Here is a 15,026-nt window from a genome sequence, read left to right as displayed (position 1 = left end):
TCATGCAGCACGTCCTTTTCAGGATGGCGCTCCGACCGTGCGTTTCTGGATGCGGTGGTTTCCTGTCCTCAGATGATGGACACGGGCACTGCTTGCATGCCTGGGGGGTCCAGCATGCTAATGCGCTGCTCGCGGGCAGTTCATGTCGTCATTGCGAAGCCATGACTGTTGCGCAGTTAAGATCGCGGCTAGCCTTTGCAAAAGGGCAAACCACCCCAGCTGTCCCCTGCACTGCAGCGGGCACTCGGGCAGATCTGAGGGTTTCACCCCACGCTTCGGGCGGGGGAAGCGATCTGTCTAACCAGATGGTAGCCCTTATGCTCGATGACACTGGAGACTAGATGTCCACCACGGCATCAGAGGGTGGGCTTTCATTGTCCGATGATGATCCAGGCAGGTGTGCGCTGTCAAGACGGATCCTGAAACGGACATGTTAGCCGTGCTTTCCCGGGCTGCTTCGTGGCTGCCATGGGTTGGAGATGGTTTATCCCCCAGCTTCGCGTCCGGACCGACTAGATGGGTGCTACGTAGAGGACCAGAGGGCGAAGCCTTCAAAGCCTCTCGTCCCCTTCTTCCCGGAGGTGCACAGTAGGCTCACGCAATCTTGGAGGGCACTTTTTTCTGCCTGTGCTGCGTGTCCCTCCACCCTCACCACTCTTGACGGTGGAGCGGCCAGGGGGTATGTGGCGATTCCTCAGGTTGAGCGTGCGGTTGCGGTCAATCTTTGTCCGCATGGCGCCTCTTCTTGGCGGGTTCCGCCTCGTCTCCCGTCCGACGGGAGAGATCAGTGAGAGAGAGGTGGTGAGAGAACAGTCTGATGCGATGGGTAATGTCACTTATCGGCGGGACCGTACCATTCAAATCTGCTGCTCCTCGCCGAGGGCGCCCGCCTACGAGAGCTGCACTGCCCCTGCACACGCCTTCCGAGCGCGTCAAGCACCTCGGAAGCAGGCAGCCACCCCTGCCCAGAGCGCCGCTAAGTCCGGTAACGGACCGCGAAGCGCCCCTGGGACAGGTCATCTGGAGAAGAGAGAGCTTGCTCTTTCCCCACTGGAGGGCGGGGCCCCATTTCCAACGGCACTTTTTACTGCCATGAAAACATCAATGAAAGAGCATTTTTCCACTTCCCCGGATGTGACAGCCCGAAATCTGCCAGTCTGAGATGTGAGAGCAAATCTCTCGCCTCCAGCTCTAACCCTGACGCTTCCCGGATCAGCACACCAACTCCGCGCTGCCCCACTGCTGGTACGTCAGCGATTGTAGCGATGAGTCCATTAGCGAGAGCTCTGCCTGCCTGGTTAGCGCGGCCAGCCCTTCGCAGTGCCTCATACGCACAATCAGACTCGGCTATGCGATTCAGTTCGCGAAACGGCCCCCCAAGTTCACGGGTGTGTATTTACCAGGGTCAGCCCCCTGTCAGCCCCTGTCTTGCGAGAGGAGATTGCTCCTCCTGGCGAAGGATGCAATCGAGCCGGTCCCTCCAGCCGAGATGGAGAGCGGGTTTTACAGCCCGCACTTCATCGTGCCCAAAAAAGCGGTGGGTCACGGCCAATCCTAGATCTGCACGTTTTGAACCGCTGTCTGCACAAGCTGCCGTTCAGAATGCTCACGCAGAAGCTCATCCTCCGGTGCGTTCGTCCTCTGGATTGGTTTGCAGCAATAGACCTAAAGGACGCGTATTTCCATGTTTCCATTCTTCCTCGCCACTGTCAGTTTCTGTGGTTTGCGCTTGAATGTCGAGCTTGGCAATACAAAGTCCTACCCTTCGGGCTCTCTCTGTCTCCGCGGGTCCTCACCAAGCTTGCAGGGGGTGCCTTAGCGCCCCTTCGGCTCGCGGGCATCCGCATACTCAATTATTTCGATGACTCGATGACAAGGTGCTCTGGCACCTCCACCTGTTGGGGTTTCAGGTCAACCGAGAAAAGAGATAACTCGCCCCCGTGCAGAGGATCTCTTTTTCTCGGGCTGGAGCTGGACTCGGTCACCATGGGTGTGCCTCTCTGGAGAGCACACTCGGCTGATGTTGAACTGTCTGAGAGAGCTCGACAGCAAAAAAGTGGTCCCACTGAAATTATTTCAGAGGCTCCTGGGGCATATATCATCCGCAGCCGCTTCACGCCGCTCGGATTCTCCATATGAGACTACTCCAGCACTGGCTTTACGATCGAGTCCCCAGACGCGCATGGCACGCGCGCGCACACCGAGTCACTGCTACTGCGATGTGTCGTCGCGCCCTCAGTCCTTGGAACGACACCTCTTCCTACAGGCCAGAGTGCCTCTAGGACAGGCATTCAGTCATGTTGTTGTTTCAACAGATGCTTCCAGCACGGGCTGGGGGGCTGTGCGTTGCGGGCATGTAGCTGCGGGCCTGTGGAAAGGAACCCAGTTGCATTGGCATATCGCCTGGAGCTGTTGGCAGTGTTCCTCGCTCTCCACTGTTTTTTTCCGGTGCTGGAGCAGCAACACGTGCTGGTCAGGATGGACAGCACGGCGGCGGTGGCGTATATCAACCGCTTGGGGGGTATTCGCTCTCGCCGCATGTCTCAGCTTGCCGGTCGTCTGCTCCTCTGGAGTCATCCGCGGCTGAAATCGCTGCATGCCATTCACATTTCAGGCAAGCTCAACCGTGCAGTCAATGCACTCTCAAGACAGCCTTTACTTCCTGGAGAATGGAGACTCCACCCCGAGTCTGTTCAGTTGATATGGGCGCGATTCGGGGAAGCCCAGATCGTTCTGTTGCTTCCCCCGAGAACGCTCATTGCCAGTTGTTTTTTTCCCTGACCGAGCGCTCTCTCGGCACAGATGCACTGGCTCACAGCTGGCCTTGGGGCATGCGCAATTACGCAATTCCCCCAGTGAGCCTGCTCGTGCAGTTACTTTGCAAGGTCAGGGAGGACGAGGAACAGGTTGCTGGTTGCGCCCCTCTGGCCCAACCGGACCTGGATGTCTGAGCTCTCCCTCCTCGCGATGGCCCTCCGCTGGCAGATCCCTTTGAGAGAGCACCTACTCTCTCAGGGACAGGCACCATCTGGCACCCTCGCCCCGATCTTTGGAACCTCCACGTGTGGTCCTTAGACGCGAGGAAGACTTAGGTAACCTACCAAATGCGGTGGTTAATACCGTCACTCGGGCTAGAGCCCCCTCTTCGAGCGCGCCTATGCCCTGAAGTGGAGTCTATTCACTGAATGGTGCGTCTCTCGCTGAGAAGGCCCCCAAAATTTGCCAGATCAGCTTGTGCTTTCTTAAGCCAAGAGAAGCTGGAGAGCAGGCTGTCGCCCTCCACACTCAAGGTTACGTGGCTGCCATCTCCGCTCTCATGACGCGGTGGCTGGCAGCACCGTGGGAACGCATAACCTCATCATCAGGTCCCTCAAAGGCGCTAGGCAAATTAATCCCCGCCCCCCTCTCATGCCCTCTGAGGATCTCGCCCTCGTTCTCACGAGCCTGCGTCAGATCCCTTTGATCCTCGACTAAGTATTTTAAGATTTCTGTCCCTGAAGACAGCTCTGCTGGTCGCGTTGATATCGATTAAGAGGATCGGGGACCTGGAGGCATTTTTTGTCAGTGACTCGTGCCTGTAATTTGGGCTGGCTTACTCTCATGTTCCTGAGACTCCGCCCGGGATATGTGCCCATGGTTCCTACCGCTCCGTTTTAATACCAGGTAGTGAGTGCCCCCGGAGGAGGCAGACCCAGCCCTTTCCTTACTTGTCCAGTTCGCGCTTTACGTATTTATCTGGACCGCACTCAGAGCTTGGATCATCTGAGCAGCTCTTCGTCTGTTATGGCGGTCGGCAGCAGGGAAGTGCCGTATCGAAACAGAGTTGGCCCACTGGATAGTGCATGCCATCTCTCTCGCTTATCAAAGCCAAGGCGAGCCGTGTCCCCCGAGATTGCGTGCGCACTCCACTCGGAGCTTCGCGTCCTCTTGGGCACGTGCACGCGGCACCTCTTTAACAGACATCTGTAGAGCTGCGGGCTGGGCGACACCTAATACATTTGCAAGGTTACAATCTGCGAGTGGAGCCGGTTTCCTCAAGGGTATTGGGTAACCCTTGGTGATTGAGGAAACAAATCGGTGAAGGTGCTGAAACATGCTTGCTGCACCATTCTCCCTAACACGGAGATACGTGCATCTTTTTATCTGTCAGTAAAGTTCCCTGTCAGGTGAGCCCTGCAGATTCCTCCGAGGCCCCAGCACTGACTCAGCGGAGGAGTCACTAGCTGGCCCACTACGTTTTAGGTCTGCCCGCTGGTCATCCCGCGTTTTGGGTATAGGTGCCCGCTATGTGTGATCCCCACTAGGCGATCCCATATGCTTATTCAGCCACGATGCAGTCCCCCCTCACGGGCAGACCTGTGTCTTCCCTCTCCGCTAACCATCTTATTATATGCGTACTCCCCCTTCTCAGGGCTAGTCCATATGTAGTTTTGCCATCTTATCTGCCCATTGGGTAGCAGATGGCCTCCACAGCGTCCTCCCTATGGGGACTGCACGCTTCCCAACGTACTGTTGTATTTTCCTAGAATTATCTAGACGCTTGCGACTTCCCAAAAAATATCTAAATCCATAAAACTTCTTTTGAAGTGGGATAAGTAAGGGCCAGGGACCACATTGGAGGACCGCGCCTCTCTTTGATGCAGGAGCGCTCACGATATGCCTGGCTATCCTCTCATCGGAGGCAAAGGTAAGGTGCAGTCATTATGGCGTTTTCCATATATTGCCCCATTCGTGGATTATGATTAAATCCACCAATAGTATTGAAGTTCCCCATCCGAAGGGGAACGCTCCGGTTACTAAAGTAACCCTCGTTCCCCAAGAAGGGGAACGGAAATGCTATTTAGCATCGCCATAATGACTGTTCCTTGGCTGTAAGTGTCAGTCTCTTCAGCTTAAAAGGATGGCGTTTTCTTGCTTCACCTGTGCTTATATGCGGAGCTAATTGGCAATAAGTTCCAGGTGCGCAAGCTTACGCTGCTAATTCATTGGCATTTCATTGGCTTTTTATATACTCTTTCAGACAATTGGCTTTCTGAAACGAAATCTTCCATTCGTGGATTATGATTAAATCCACAAATGGCATTTCCATTCCCCTCCTCGGGGAACGAGGGTTACTTTAGTAACCAGAGCGTTCTACTGTGTTAGACTCTTTTTGAGTGTTTATTGAATCTTTAATTGTGAAACATATATTTGGGCTGCACTTTCTGAATATACTATGCTAAAATGCCAATATTGCCCAAAAACAATTATGGTTCATTAGGTTGTGGGGACCCCGGATTAATAAAGAGACTAAGCTTAAAAGAAAATGAATGAATGAATGTTCTAAGTAAATAATTTTAAAAATATAAATTTTTTACTCAATTAAAAAAAGTATTTACACCTGAATTCTCTATATAGTAGCAACCTAAGTTTAACTTTTAATTATTTTATTTTACGAGTTCTAATGACAAACATAATATTCTTTAGCTAACATTTACTTTGGAAAAAAATAAAAAAACAAGAAAGGTTATAAATCATGGCATTATGTTAAACACTACATATTCTTGACTTATCTCTTACATAATTTATTGTTTCTTAAGCATGCATTGTTTTTTAAGCATGTAACCTTGATAAATAAAACCTAATTTAGTTACTATTCTGCTAAATATATTTGTGTAGCAACAACAAAACTGTAACTACAACTGTTCAGAACTGTTTAAATAATTTAGGGAAAAATACATAAAAATGAAAAACATTGTTTATTGTCTGTTTTTTATTTGATTAAATGAAAAGTTTAGAGCATATCTTCATCAGTGTGGTATTACAACTAGAAAGCAGGTGCCAACATGTTCAGGGCGTGACAGCCACAGAAACTTGTAGTAATGCGATCATCATTACATAAGGTAAGATAAGGGTCCAATCAAACATGCTTGAAATACTCATACATACTCATTTCTCCCCAGTAATTTAACATCCAGCTGCGCTTGCTTCGCTCTAGGTGTACAAAGATAAAAAATGCAAAGAAAAATGGAAGAGATAGCTGCCACAGTTGTGCGGCACGTCAAAAGGATGGGAGGAGCTTTGACATCATTGTGCTTGCAGAAAAAGCAAAAAGTGAAACCAAACTAACGGACAACGACACGAAAACTGCTCACTATCTTCTTAAACAACAAAAGAAGTAATTAGAAAACCAACAGCCACATTTGAAACAAGCTAGCTTGAAGAGTTTGCTTTGTTGACATGATATTTAAGCTGTTTTGAGACGATTGGTTGTGTGAAAGGTGGCGTTTTTTTAAGATTTTCAGGATCCACTTCAGTACTACATGAACTGCTGTCGAAGAAAGCCAGAACTGAAACCTGGAGGTAAATATTTTGATAAGTTACATTTTATAAAACATGTACTGTGGATAACTCTGTGCTTTGTGTATTGATTATATATTTTTCATATATATAGGCATAAGGCGAAAAGAGCAATTGCAGACCCTTCACAATCAGCTAAACAGGTGGCCAGGTGGAGAAGTATGGAAAAACTAACAAGTCAGTGACCTAATAAAAAGCTCACATAAAAAAATATTGTACTTTATTAAATTATATTTCGTTAATCGAAAATTGCGGCGCTACAGTGACAGATAGTGGATAGCACTATCGCCTCACAGTAAGAAGGTCGCTGGTTCGAGCCGTGGCTGGGTGAGTTGGCATTTCTGTGTGGAGTTTGCATGTTCTCCCCGTGTTCAAGTGGGTTTTCATCCAGGTGCTCCGGTTTCCCACACAAGTCCAAAGACGTGGTATAGGTGAATGGGTAAACTAAATTGTCTGGACGGATGTGTGTGAATGGGAGTGTTGGGTTGCTGCTGGAAGGGCAACCGCTGTGTAAAACATATGCTAATAATAATAGTAATTCCTTACATATATATAGTGCTTTTCTGGACACTCAAAGTGCTTTACACATATGGGGAATCTCCTCACCACTAGTGTGCAGCATCTACCTGGATGACACGACAGCAGCCATTTTGCACCAGACCGCACACCACACACCAGCTGATTGGTGGAGAGGAGACATGAGTGATGAAGCCAAGTAAGATATGGGGGCAGATTTGGCAGATTTGTCCAGGATGCCAGAATTAAAGTAGAGCTGTAATCGGGCCATAAAAAATTAGGCCTAATAGGGCCCGAGCCCGACAGAATTCAGCCCGACCCTGACATGTACATTTTAATTGACAGCTTTATAAAGCCTGAACCTGTTTATAGCCCGACATTATTCAAATGTGCACAGGCACACAGCTTTTTTTGCCTTTTTAAAGAAAGAGTCATTTATATGTTTTAACATAATTTATTCGTAACAAACGTTGGCTATAGACCACTTGGAAGTTGGAACAAAGAAATAAAATAAGTCCTCTGTAACATTGTTACATCTCAGCCCTCTAAATAGACCTTGGCACATACACTTAGCTTTTAAATTGGCCAACACACTAATAAAAATAAGTCTTTCCTAACAAATTAAATTAAAATAAATTCTAAATTTGAATTTGGGTTTGGGTTGAATTTGAATAAAATGGGTATTTGGCAATAACAAAATTAAGATAAAGGCTCTGCGAGTTTTGTTTAGCCACTTCTCTTCACAATCTGGCATTAAGGCGACGGTGAAGCTGAATAATAAAAAAATAGCCTAATGCCAACATTAGCCTGTATACTCTGTCTACATTATGATTTTATGGTTTAATTAATATTTATTTAAAAAAAAAAAAAAAAAAAAAAAACATTTACTCACCAAGATTAGGCCACATGTTTTTTTGTGGAGGAACATTATTGAATGCTCTGTAAATTTAGTGCAGTCCTGCACTCAGGATGGTGCGTTCAGCAGCACTGAACACCCTTTCACTGCTGCTGCTACAGGCCGAGATGCATAGTTCTGATCTGGCTAATTTTGCAACTTTTGGGTAGAATTGTTTGTTCATCATTTACCAACGAGAACATCCATTTAATTGTCCACAACATCTGTTTCAATGTAGCGAGTGGCCTCGTTATCTTCCCTGTCAGCTTGCACTGCTGTCTAGCGCTCCACCGTAATACACAGTGTATGAGTGACCGCCAAAATACCTTTGCGGCTAGAATGACAGGTTTTTTCTGAACTGGTGGCTGGCCTGACCACAGTCAAAATTCGTTCTTTTTGACTTCTCCGTCATCTTTTGTTTCACTTTTGCAGGGAGGGAATTTAATGTTGTAACAAACGATTTAATTACTTTCTCGCACTAATCGAAAAGCATCACATGACGTTCATTTACTGCCACAAGCCAAGCCTGCCCCGGTCCGACCCCGTCTAAAATGATAGAAATTAGATCTTCAGCTGTAGGTTAAAGGACATCCTGGGATTTTTTTTTTGACCACAGAGAGTCAGGAAGTCATTCGAAAGGCAGCGCTCACTAAGCAGTATAGAGTCCCCGTCACTATACTGGGGCATTAGGAACCACACAGACCGCAGGTTGGGCCTCACTAACACCACTTCCAGCAGCAACCTAGCTTTCCCATGTGGTCTCCTATACAGGTACTGACCAGCCCTGCTTAGCTTCTGTGGGCGACCATGTGAGAATTGCAGAGAGCTATAGCTGCTGGCTGGATAAGTTGGCTGTTCATTCCGTTGTGGCCACCCCTAATTAATACAGGAACTAAGCTAAAAAGAAAATGAATGAATGGATTCTAAAAGTGCTGTTTATTTTCTTCATGTAGTATAAATCAGTTCTAATGTAGCTGATATATCTTCCTTATGTTTGTGTTGCTGTCTTCAGCTCTGTCAGAGGAGCTCCAGTGCTCAATCTGTCTGGATGCGTTCACTGATCCAGTCAGCACTCCATGTGGACACAACTTCTGTAAGAGCTGCCTGAACCAGTGCTGGAACAACAGTCAGACCTACAACTGTCCATTCTGTAAAGACACATTCAATAAAAAGCCAGAGCTCAAGATCAACACAACACTCAGACAGCTTGTGCAAGTCTTCAAGCAAAACGTTCCTGAGAAAACATCTGAAGTTCTCTGTGACATTTGTGATGGTGTTAAGAAGAAAGCCCTGAAGATCTGTCTGCTGTGTCAAAATGCTTACTGTCAAACTCACCTGGATCTTCATCAGAAAGTTACAAATTTAAAACACAAATTAATTGATCCTGTGTTGAATCTTGAGAATTATATATGCCAGAAACATGAGAAACCTCTGGAGCTGTTCTGTAAGGATGATCAGACATGTGTGTGTTTGCTCTGCGCTGTGACAAATCACAGGAATCACAACACTGTTGCTGTAGAAGAGGAGAGTGGTGTAAGAAGGGTATGAGTTTCTAACAATATTATGTACTTTAATCAAACAACTATATTTTTTATCAAGTTCAGTACATAACATCTGTTTAAAATGAACTGTCTGTAATTATAGTCTCAGATGATGGAGATGCATGCAGATATGAAGCAGATGATCCACGACAGAATGAAGAAAATTCAAGACATCAAACACTCAGCACTCTTGAAAAAAGTGAGTATTCAGAGGAAATTATTGCAGATAAATAGGGCATGAGTTCATATTTAACCATATTTTTTTATTAAACATTGCATATGCTGATTGGTTTTTAGGAAACATCAGAGAAAGAGAAAGCTGAGAGCACTGAGCTCTTTGCTGATCTAATGAGCTGCATTGAGAGATGTCAGTCTGAGCTGCTAAAGATGATGGAGCAGAAGCAGAAAGCAGCAGAGAAGCAAGCTGAAGAGCTGATTAAAGATCTGGAGCAGGAGATCACTGAGCTGAAGAGGAGAGACGCTGAGCTGGAGCAGATCTTAGAGACTGAGGATCACCTGCACCTCCTACAGGTCAGTGTCCTTCTGTCTGCTCACATCACAGCACAACACTCCCCATGCTGAGGGATTTCTGCTCTCTCCTGCTGTAGATTTACCCAGAGCTGAGCAAACCTCCACACACCAGCAGCTGGACTCAAGTCAGTATCAGTGACACTCAGCTGAGTGTGGAGACTCTGAGGAAAACTCTCCTTCAGCTACACGACACTCTGGATTACAAACTCAACATTAAAGCTGCAAGCAGCGATGATAGGGACCTCGCACCCGGTCTCACCGCCGCCCGGTGGCCTCAGTATGACAGAGAACAGCGAACAGTAATAATTTAAGCCAATATATTTAAAAAATCGGAGAAAATCACAGATTTATGCCAAACTTCCTCCTGTCAGCAGGTGGCGCTATAACTGTGACTCAAGATTGGCATGTAGATGTCTTCAGGAGAGGAATTTAATCAACCATGTGAAGTTTCAGGCACATGGGACATTTTGTGGCTGAGTTAGAAGCCAAACTACCTTCTGCCAGCAGGTGGCGCTATGACAGACTCAATATTGTTATGGGGATGTGTTCAGGAGTGGACTTTTATCAACCATGTGAAGTTTCAGGCAGATCGGACATTGTGTGGCCGAGTTACAAGCCAAACTACCTTCTGCCAGCAGGTGGCGCTATGACAGACTCAATATTATTATGTAGATGTGTTCAGGAGAGGACTTTTATCAATCATGTGAAGTTTCAGGCAGATCAGACATTGTGTGGTTGAGTTATAAGGACTTCCTGTTCTATGGCGAAGCGTTGAGGTTTGTCATGCCACCACAGACACGCCCCTCTGCAAAAACTCTAGATCTTCACAATATATCATCGCTAGAGTTTTAAGATGACACCACTCTATTTTGGTGCTGATACGGGAAAGTTTGTGGTAGGAGTTTGTTACAGTGTGAAACATGTCATTTCCTGTGGCCAGCAGGTGGCGCTAAACCTGTAACTGGATATCGGCACGTAAACCTGTTCAGGTCAGGACTGTTATTAAATGTGTGAATTTTGAGGCAGATCGGATAATGCATGCCTGAGTTATAACGGCGTTCTGTTTTGTGGCGAATTATCGAAGTTTGCGAGGCCGCCACGGACACACCCATCGATGAAAACTCTAAAGCTTCGCAATTTATCATCACCAAGGCTTTAAGATGACAAAACCCAATTTTGGTGTTGATTGGATAAAATCCCTAGGAGGAGTTCGTTAAAATACAACGCCTGAAAATGGCAAAAATGCCACTTTTTCGCCGCAGGAAGTTAATAATATCTGACTTCCTGTTTGGTTTGAGATATGGCTCCAAGAGACTTTTTCGTATGTTTTGGCATGTTTAAGGTGTGTGCCAATTTTCGTGCATGTGCGTGATTCGTAGCTCGGGGGCTCGTCCGTTTAATTTTTATAGGTGGCGCTGTCGAGTCATTTTGCCACGCCCACTTCAATATTGTTATGTGGATGTGTTCAAGAGATGACGTTTATCAACCATGTGAAGTTTCAGGCAGATCGGACATTGTGTGGTTTAGTTATAAGGACTTCCTGCTCCATGGCGAAGCGTTGAGGTTTGTCATACCGCCACGGACACACCCCTCTGCGAAAACTCTAGATCTTCACAATATATCATCGCTAGAGCTTTCAGATAACACTACCCAATTTTAGTGCTGATACGATAAAATTTGTGGGAGGAGTTTATTACTCCGTAAATCATGTCATTTCCTGTGGCCAGCAGGTGGCGCTGTAACTGTATCTGGAAATTGGCATGTAAACGTGTTCAGGTCAGGACTCTTATCAAGCGTGTGAATTTTGAGGCAGATCGGATAATGCATGCCTGAGTTATAATGACTTCCTGTTTTGTGGCGAATCATCAAAGTTTGCGAGGGCGCCATGGACACGCCCATCGACGAAAACTCTAAAGCTTCGCAATTTAACATCGCCAAGGCCTTTATATGACAAAACCCAATTTTGGTGTCGATCGGATAAAATCCCTAGGAGGAGTTCGTTAAAATACAACGCCTGGAAATGGCAAAATCGCCACTTTTTCGCCTCAGGAAGTTAAAAATATCCGACTTCCTGTTGGGTTTGAGATATGGCTCCAAGAGACTTTTTCGTATGTTTTGGCATGTTTGAGGTGTGTGCCAATTTTCGTGCATGTGCGTGATTCGTGGATCGGGGGCTCGTCCGTTTAATTTTTCTAGGTGGCGCTGTCGAGTCATTTTGCCACGCCCACTTCCGAAGCCCATAAAAAACGTAAATTTTCGCCACTTCTGAGGCGTGTGCAAAGTTGCGTGAGTTTTCGGGCATGTTTAGCCCCTCAAAACCGCGATTCATTCCGCGGAAGAAGAAGAAGAAGAAGAATAATAATAAACGGAGCAATTCCAATAGGGCCTACGCACCGTTTCGGTGCTCGGTCCCTAACAAGTGGTGAGAGAATGACAGATAAATAATTTAAACTTACACTATCTACAGTGTCGGCAGCACGGGGGCTCAGTGGTTAGCACTGTTGTCTCACAGCTAGAAGGCCACTGGTTCAAGTCCCGGCTGGGACAGATGGCATTTCTTTGTGCATGTTCTCTTCTTGTTGGCGTGGGTTTCCTCCAGGAGCCCCGGTTTCCCCCACAGCCCAAAGACATGCATTATAAGTTAATTGGATTAGCTAAATAGACCATAGTGCATGAGTGTGTGTGTGAATGTGAGAGTATATGGTGTTTCCGAGTACTGGGTTCGGGTTCATTCAGCTGTGGCGACCCCTGTTAAATAAGGGACTAAGCTGAAGGAAAATGAATACATGAATGAATATCTGCAATCTCACAAAATCCAATGCCATATTTGTGTCTGACTGATCATGAATCTCGTGATTACAGTGACAGTTTAGAGGGTTTGAATCTTAAAAAGGTGACTGATTTTCTTACTCTGTATGCAAGTTAATGTAATATGTAATGTAATTATTTTATTTTTTGTTCATTTATCATCTATTTCTTTACATTTATGTAGTTTTATTTACTTATTATCATCTGATAAACAGTATTTTAGGCCTTTTTAAAGGTGTAATGAACACACTTTCTCTCCTATCTGGGGCGTATTTATCAATCAATAATAGAAATACACATATAAGTTTGATCCCAGCACAAAAACAGTATGTTTATTCCCAAGTGTAAGTAGTTTATAGACAAAAATACAGTAAACCATCAGAAAAGGAGCTGTATCACATTGCTATTTTTCAAACTTTCAATTCATTCATTCATATTCTTTTTGGCTTAGTCTTTTTATTAATCAGGGGTCGCCACAGTGAAAGGAACTACCAACTTTTCCAGCACATGTTTTGTGCAGCGCATGCCCGTCTAGTTGCAACTCAGCACTGGAAAACACCCATACGCTCTTGCACACACTCACATACACTACAGCCAATTTAGCTTACCTGTACTGCATGTCTTTGGGGGAAACTGGAGCACTCAGAGGAAATCCGCGCAAACAGAAGGAGAACATGCAAACTCCTCACAAAAATGCCAACTGACCCAGACGGGGCTCAAACCAGAGACCTTCTTGTTGCGAGGCGTTTGTGCTGCCCACTGCGCCCCTGTGCTGCCCCAATCTTGAATCATATCACTTATTGTTATTTGCCTCCACAGTGCTGAAAAAGATGCAGCAACATTTGGGTAAGTTTTGTGTTGTGCATGTTCATTTTTTCACACAATAAGAGTTTAGAAACACATTAGATATTAAACACATTAAACTGAGGTACTAAGAAGTTTTGATCTACTATACGTCTACTCTCTTTCAGTGGATGTGACTCTGGATCCTGATACAGCTCATCCAGATCTTATCATCTCCGATAATGAAAAACAAGTGACAGATGGAGATATTGAGCTTGAACTCTTAGACAACCCTGGGAGATTTGACACTTGCCCATGTGTCCTGGCAAAAGAGGGGTTCAACTCAGGGAGATTTTATTTTGAAGTGCAGGTAAAAGAAAAGACTGATTGGAATTTAGGAGTGGTCAGAGAATCCATTAAGCGGAAGGGAGAGATTACAGCTGCACCTGAGGAAGGATACTGGATTATAGTTTTGGGGAATGGGAATCAGTATCTTGCAATTGATTCTTCTTCTGTCTCTCTGTCTCTGAGAGTGAAGCCTCAGGTTGTGGGTGTGTTTGTGGATTATGAGGAGGGTTTGGTCTCCTTTTATGATGTGGAGTCCGGGTCTCATATTTATTCTTTCACTGGTCAGACTTTCACTGAGAAGCTCTTTCCATTCTTTAGCCCTTGTAATAATCAAAAAGGTAAAAATGCAGCCCCTCTAATTCTCACCTAAAGAGACATTGAATATTTATATACAGTTGAAGTCAGAATTATTAGTCCTCTCTGAATTAGATACAACTACTTGAAAATCTGGAATTGGAGAGTTATGAAACAATCCAAATATTGAGAAAATCACCTTTAAAATGTATATACTGAGGAAGGGTTTACAACTGAAAAATGTATTGTCTTTTGCACTCCTGCATGTGTATACTTTGGTGGACCTCTGACAAATAAATATAATCTTATAAATAAATATCATTTACGCGTATCAAATCCAAAATTCTGATGTTCTGGCACATTATGTCAGGCCATATGTAAAAACTCTAGATGTTTTTGAACAGCTCATTAAAGCTTGATAGACCAGTTTAAATCATGTTGTAAAATGTTGAACTGAACTGGTCCTTTCTCTCTTTTACTAACTTTGAAAGAGTGATCTATGCTCTCATATTCACCATGGCCACTCCAAAGTTTGGAGTAATCTACCTGTGGACATCAGAACTGCTCTAATACAATCCATTTTTAAATTTAGATTAAATCATTTTTATTTCATGAGGCCATTTTCTATAGATGGCAATTTATTTAGTGCAGCACATTGGTCAATGGTTGTGTTTTACTGTGCTCTATAAATAAATGGAACTTCCAGTTTAAAATAGGTCTCCAATAGGCCTTCAGTTCACTAGAGATTATTTCTTGATGTTAAAACTCAGTTGTAAGTTTAATATAGATGAATAAATATTTTCAACATGACTGTCAAAAGCTGAAAGTATACTGACTTTTTCTACTGAGTATGTATAATCTTTTAGTCTATTGTTAACAAATAAAGACAACCTGCAACACATAGAAACTTTTTTTCTGGTAATCACAAAAGCTCTTCATGATTCTGTTGTTATGCTTAAATGAGACTTGTC

At 45.1% G+C, this 15,026-nt stretch overlaps 1 protein-coding gene across 4 annotated transcripts; it reads left to right on the top strand.

The window, feature by feature from the left end:
- Positions 1-5,039: 5,039 nt before the first annotated feature.
- Positions 5,040-14,371, top strand: btr14 (bloodthirsty-related gene family, member 14). Of its 4 annotated transcripts, XM_087284010.1 has the most exons (10): positions 5,040-5,882; positions 5,978-6,157; positions 6,277-6,342; positions 6,434-6,516; positions 8,763-9,292; positions 9,395-9,490; positions 9,589-9,822; positions 9,900-10,043; positions 13,450-13,476; positions 13,602-14,371. In XM_087284010.1, the coding sequence occupies exons 4-9, from the start codon at positions 6,501-6,503 to the stop codon at positions 13,453-13,455; spliced, it is 1,026 nt and encodes a 341-aa protein (XP_087140136.1). In that variant the 5' UTR covers positions 5,040-5,882; positions 5,978-6,157; positions 6,277-6,342; positions 6,434-6,500; the 3' UTR covers positions 13,456-13,476; positions 13,602-14,371. The 4 variants fall into 4 exon arrangements, with proteins under 4 accessions (XP_087140136.1, XP_087140134.1, XP_087140137.1 ...); XM_087284008.1 differs by lacking the exons at positions 13,450-13,476; positions 13,602-14,371 and having other exon boundaries at positions 5,763-5,882; positions 5,978-6,342; positions 9,900-12,152; XM_087284011.1 differs by lacking the exons at positions 5,040-5,882; positions 5,978-6,157; positions 6,277-6,342; positions 6,434-6,516 and having other exon boundaries at positions 8,741-9,292; positions 9,900-10,029; positions 13,438-13,476.
- The last annotated feature ends 655 nt before the right edge of the window (positions 14,372-15,026 follow it).

The sequence above is a fragment of the Danio rerio genome, chromosome 15 (assembly GCF_052040795.2).
Source record: "Danio rerio strain M-AB ecotype USA chromosome 15, GRCz13ab, whole genome shotgun sequence".
In the NCBI taxonomy this organism is placed as follows: Eukaryota; Metazoa; Chordata; class Actinopteri; order Cypriniformes; family Danionidae; genus Danio; species Danio rerio.
Note: the sequence above shows the minus strand (reverse complement) of the source record. Positions and strands in the feature narration are given on the sequence as shown.

Bases quoted from the DNA above. Each gene is read 5' to 3' on its own strand.
- btr14 (XM_087284011.1), top strand. From the start codon at position 8,741: ATGTTTGTGTTGCTGTCTTCAGCTCTGTCAGAGGAGCTCCAGTGCTCA. The intron at 10,030-13,437 runs TCAACATTAAAG...ACTTATTGTTAT, and splicing joins CGACACTCTGGATTACAAAC to TTGCCTCCACAGTGCTGAAA. The intron at 13,477-13,601 runs GTAAGTTTTGTG...ACTCTCTTTCAG, and splicing joins AAAGATGCAGCAACATTTGG to TGGATGTGACTCTGGATCCT.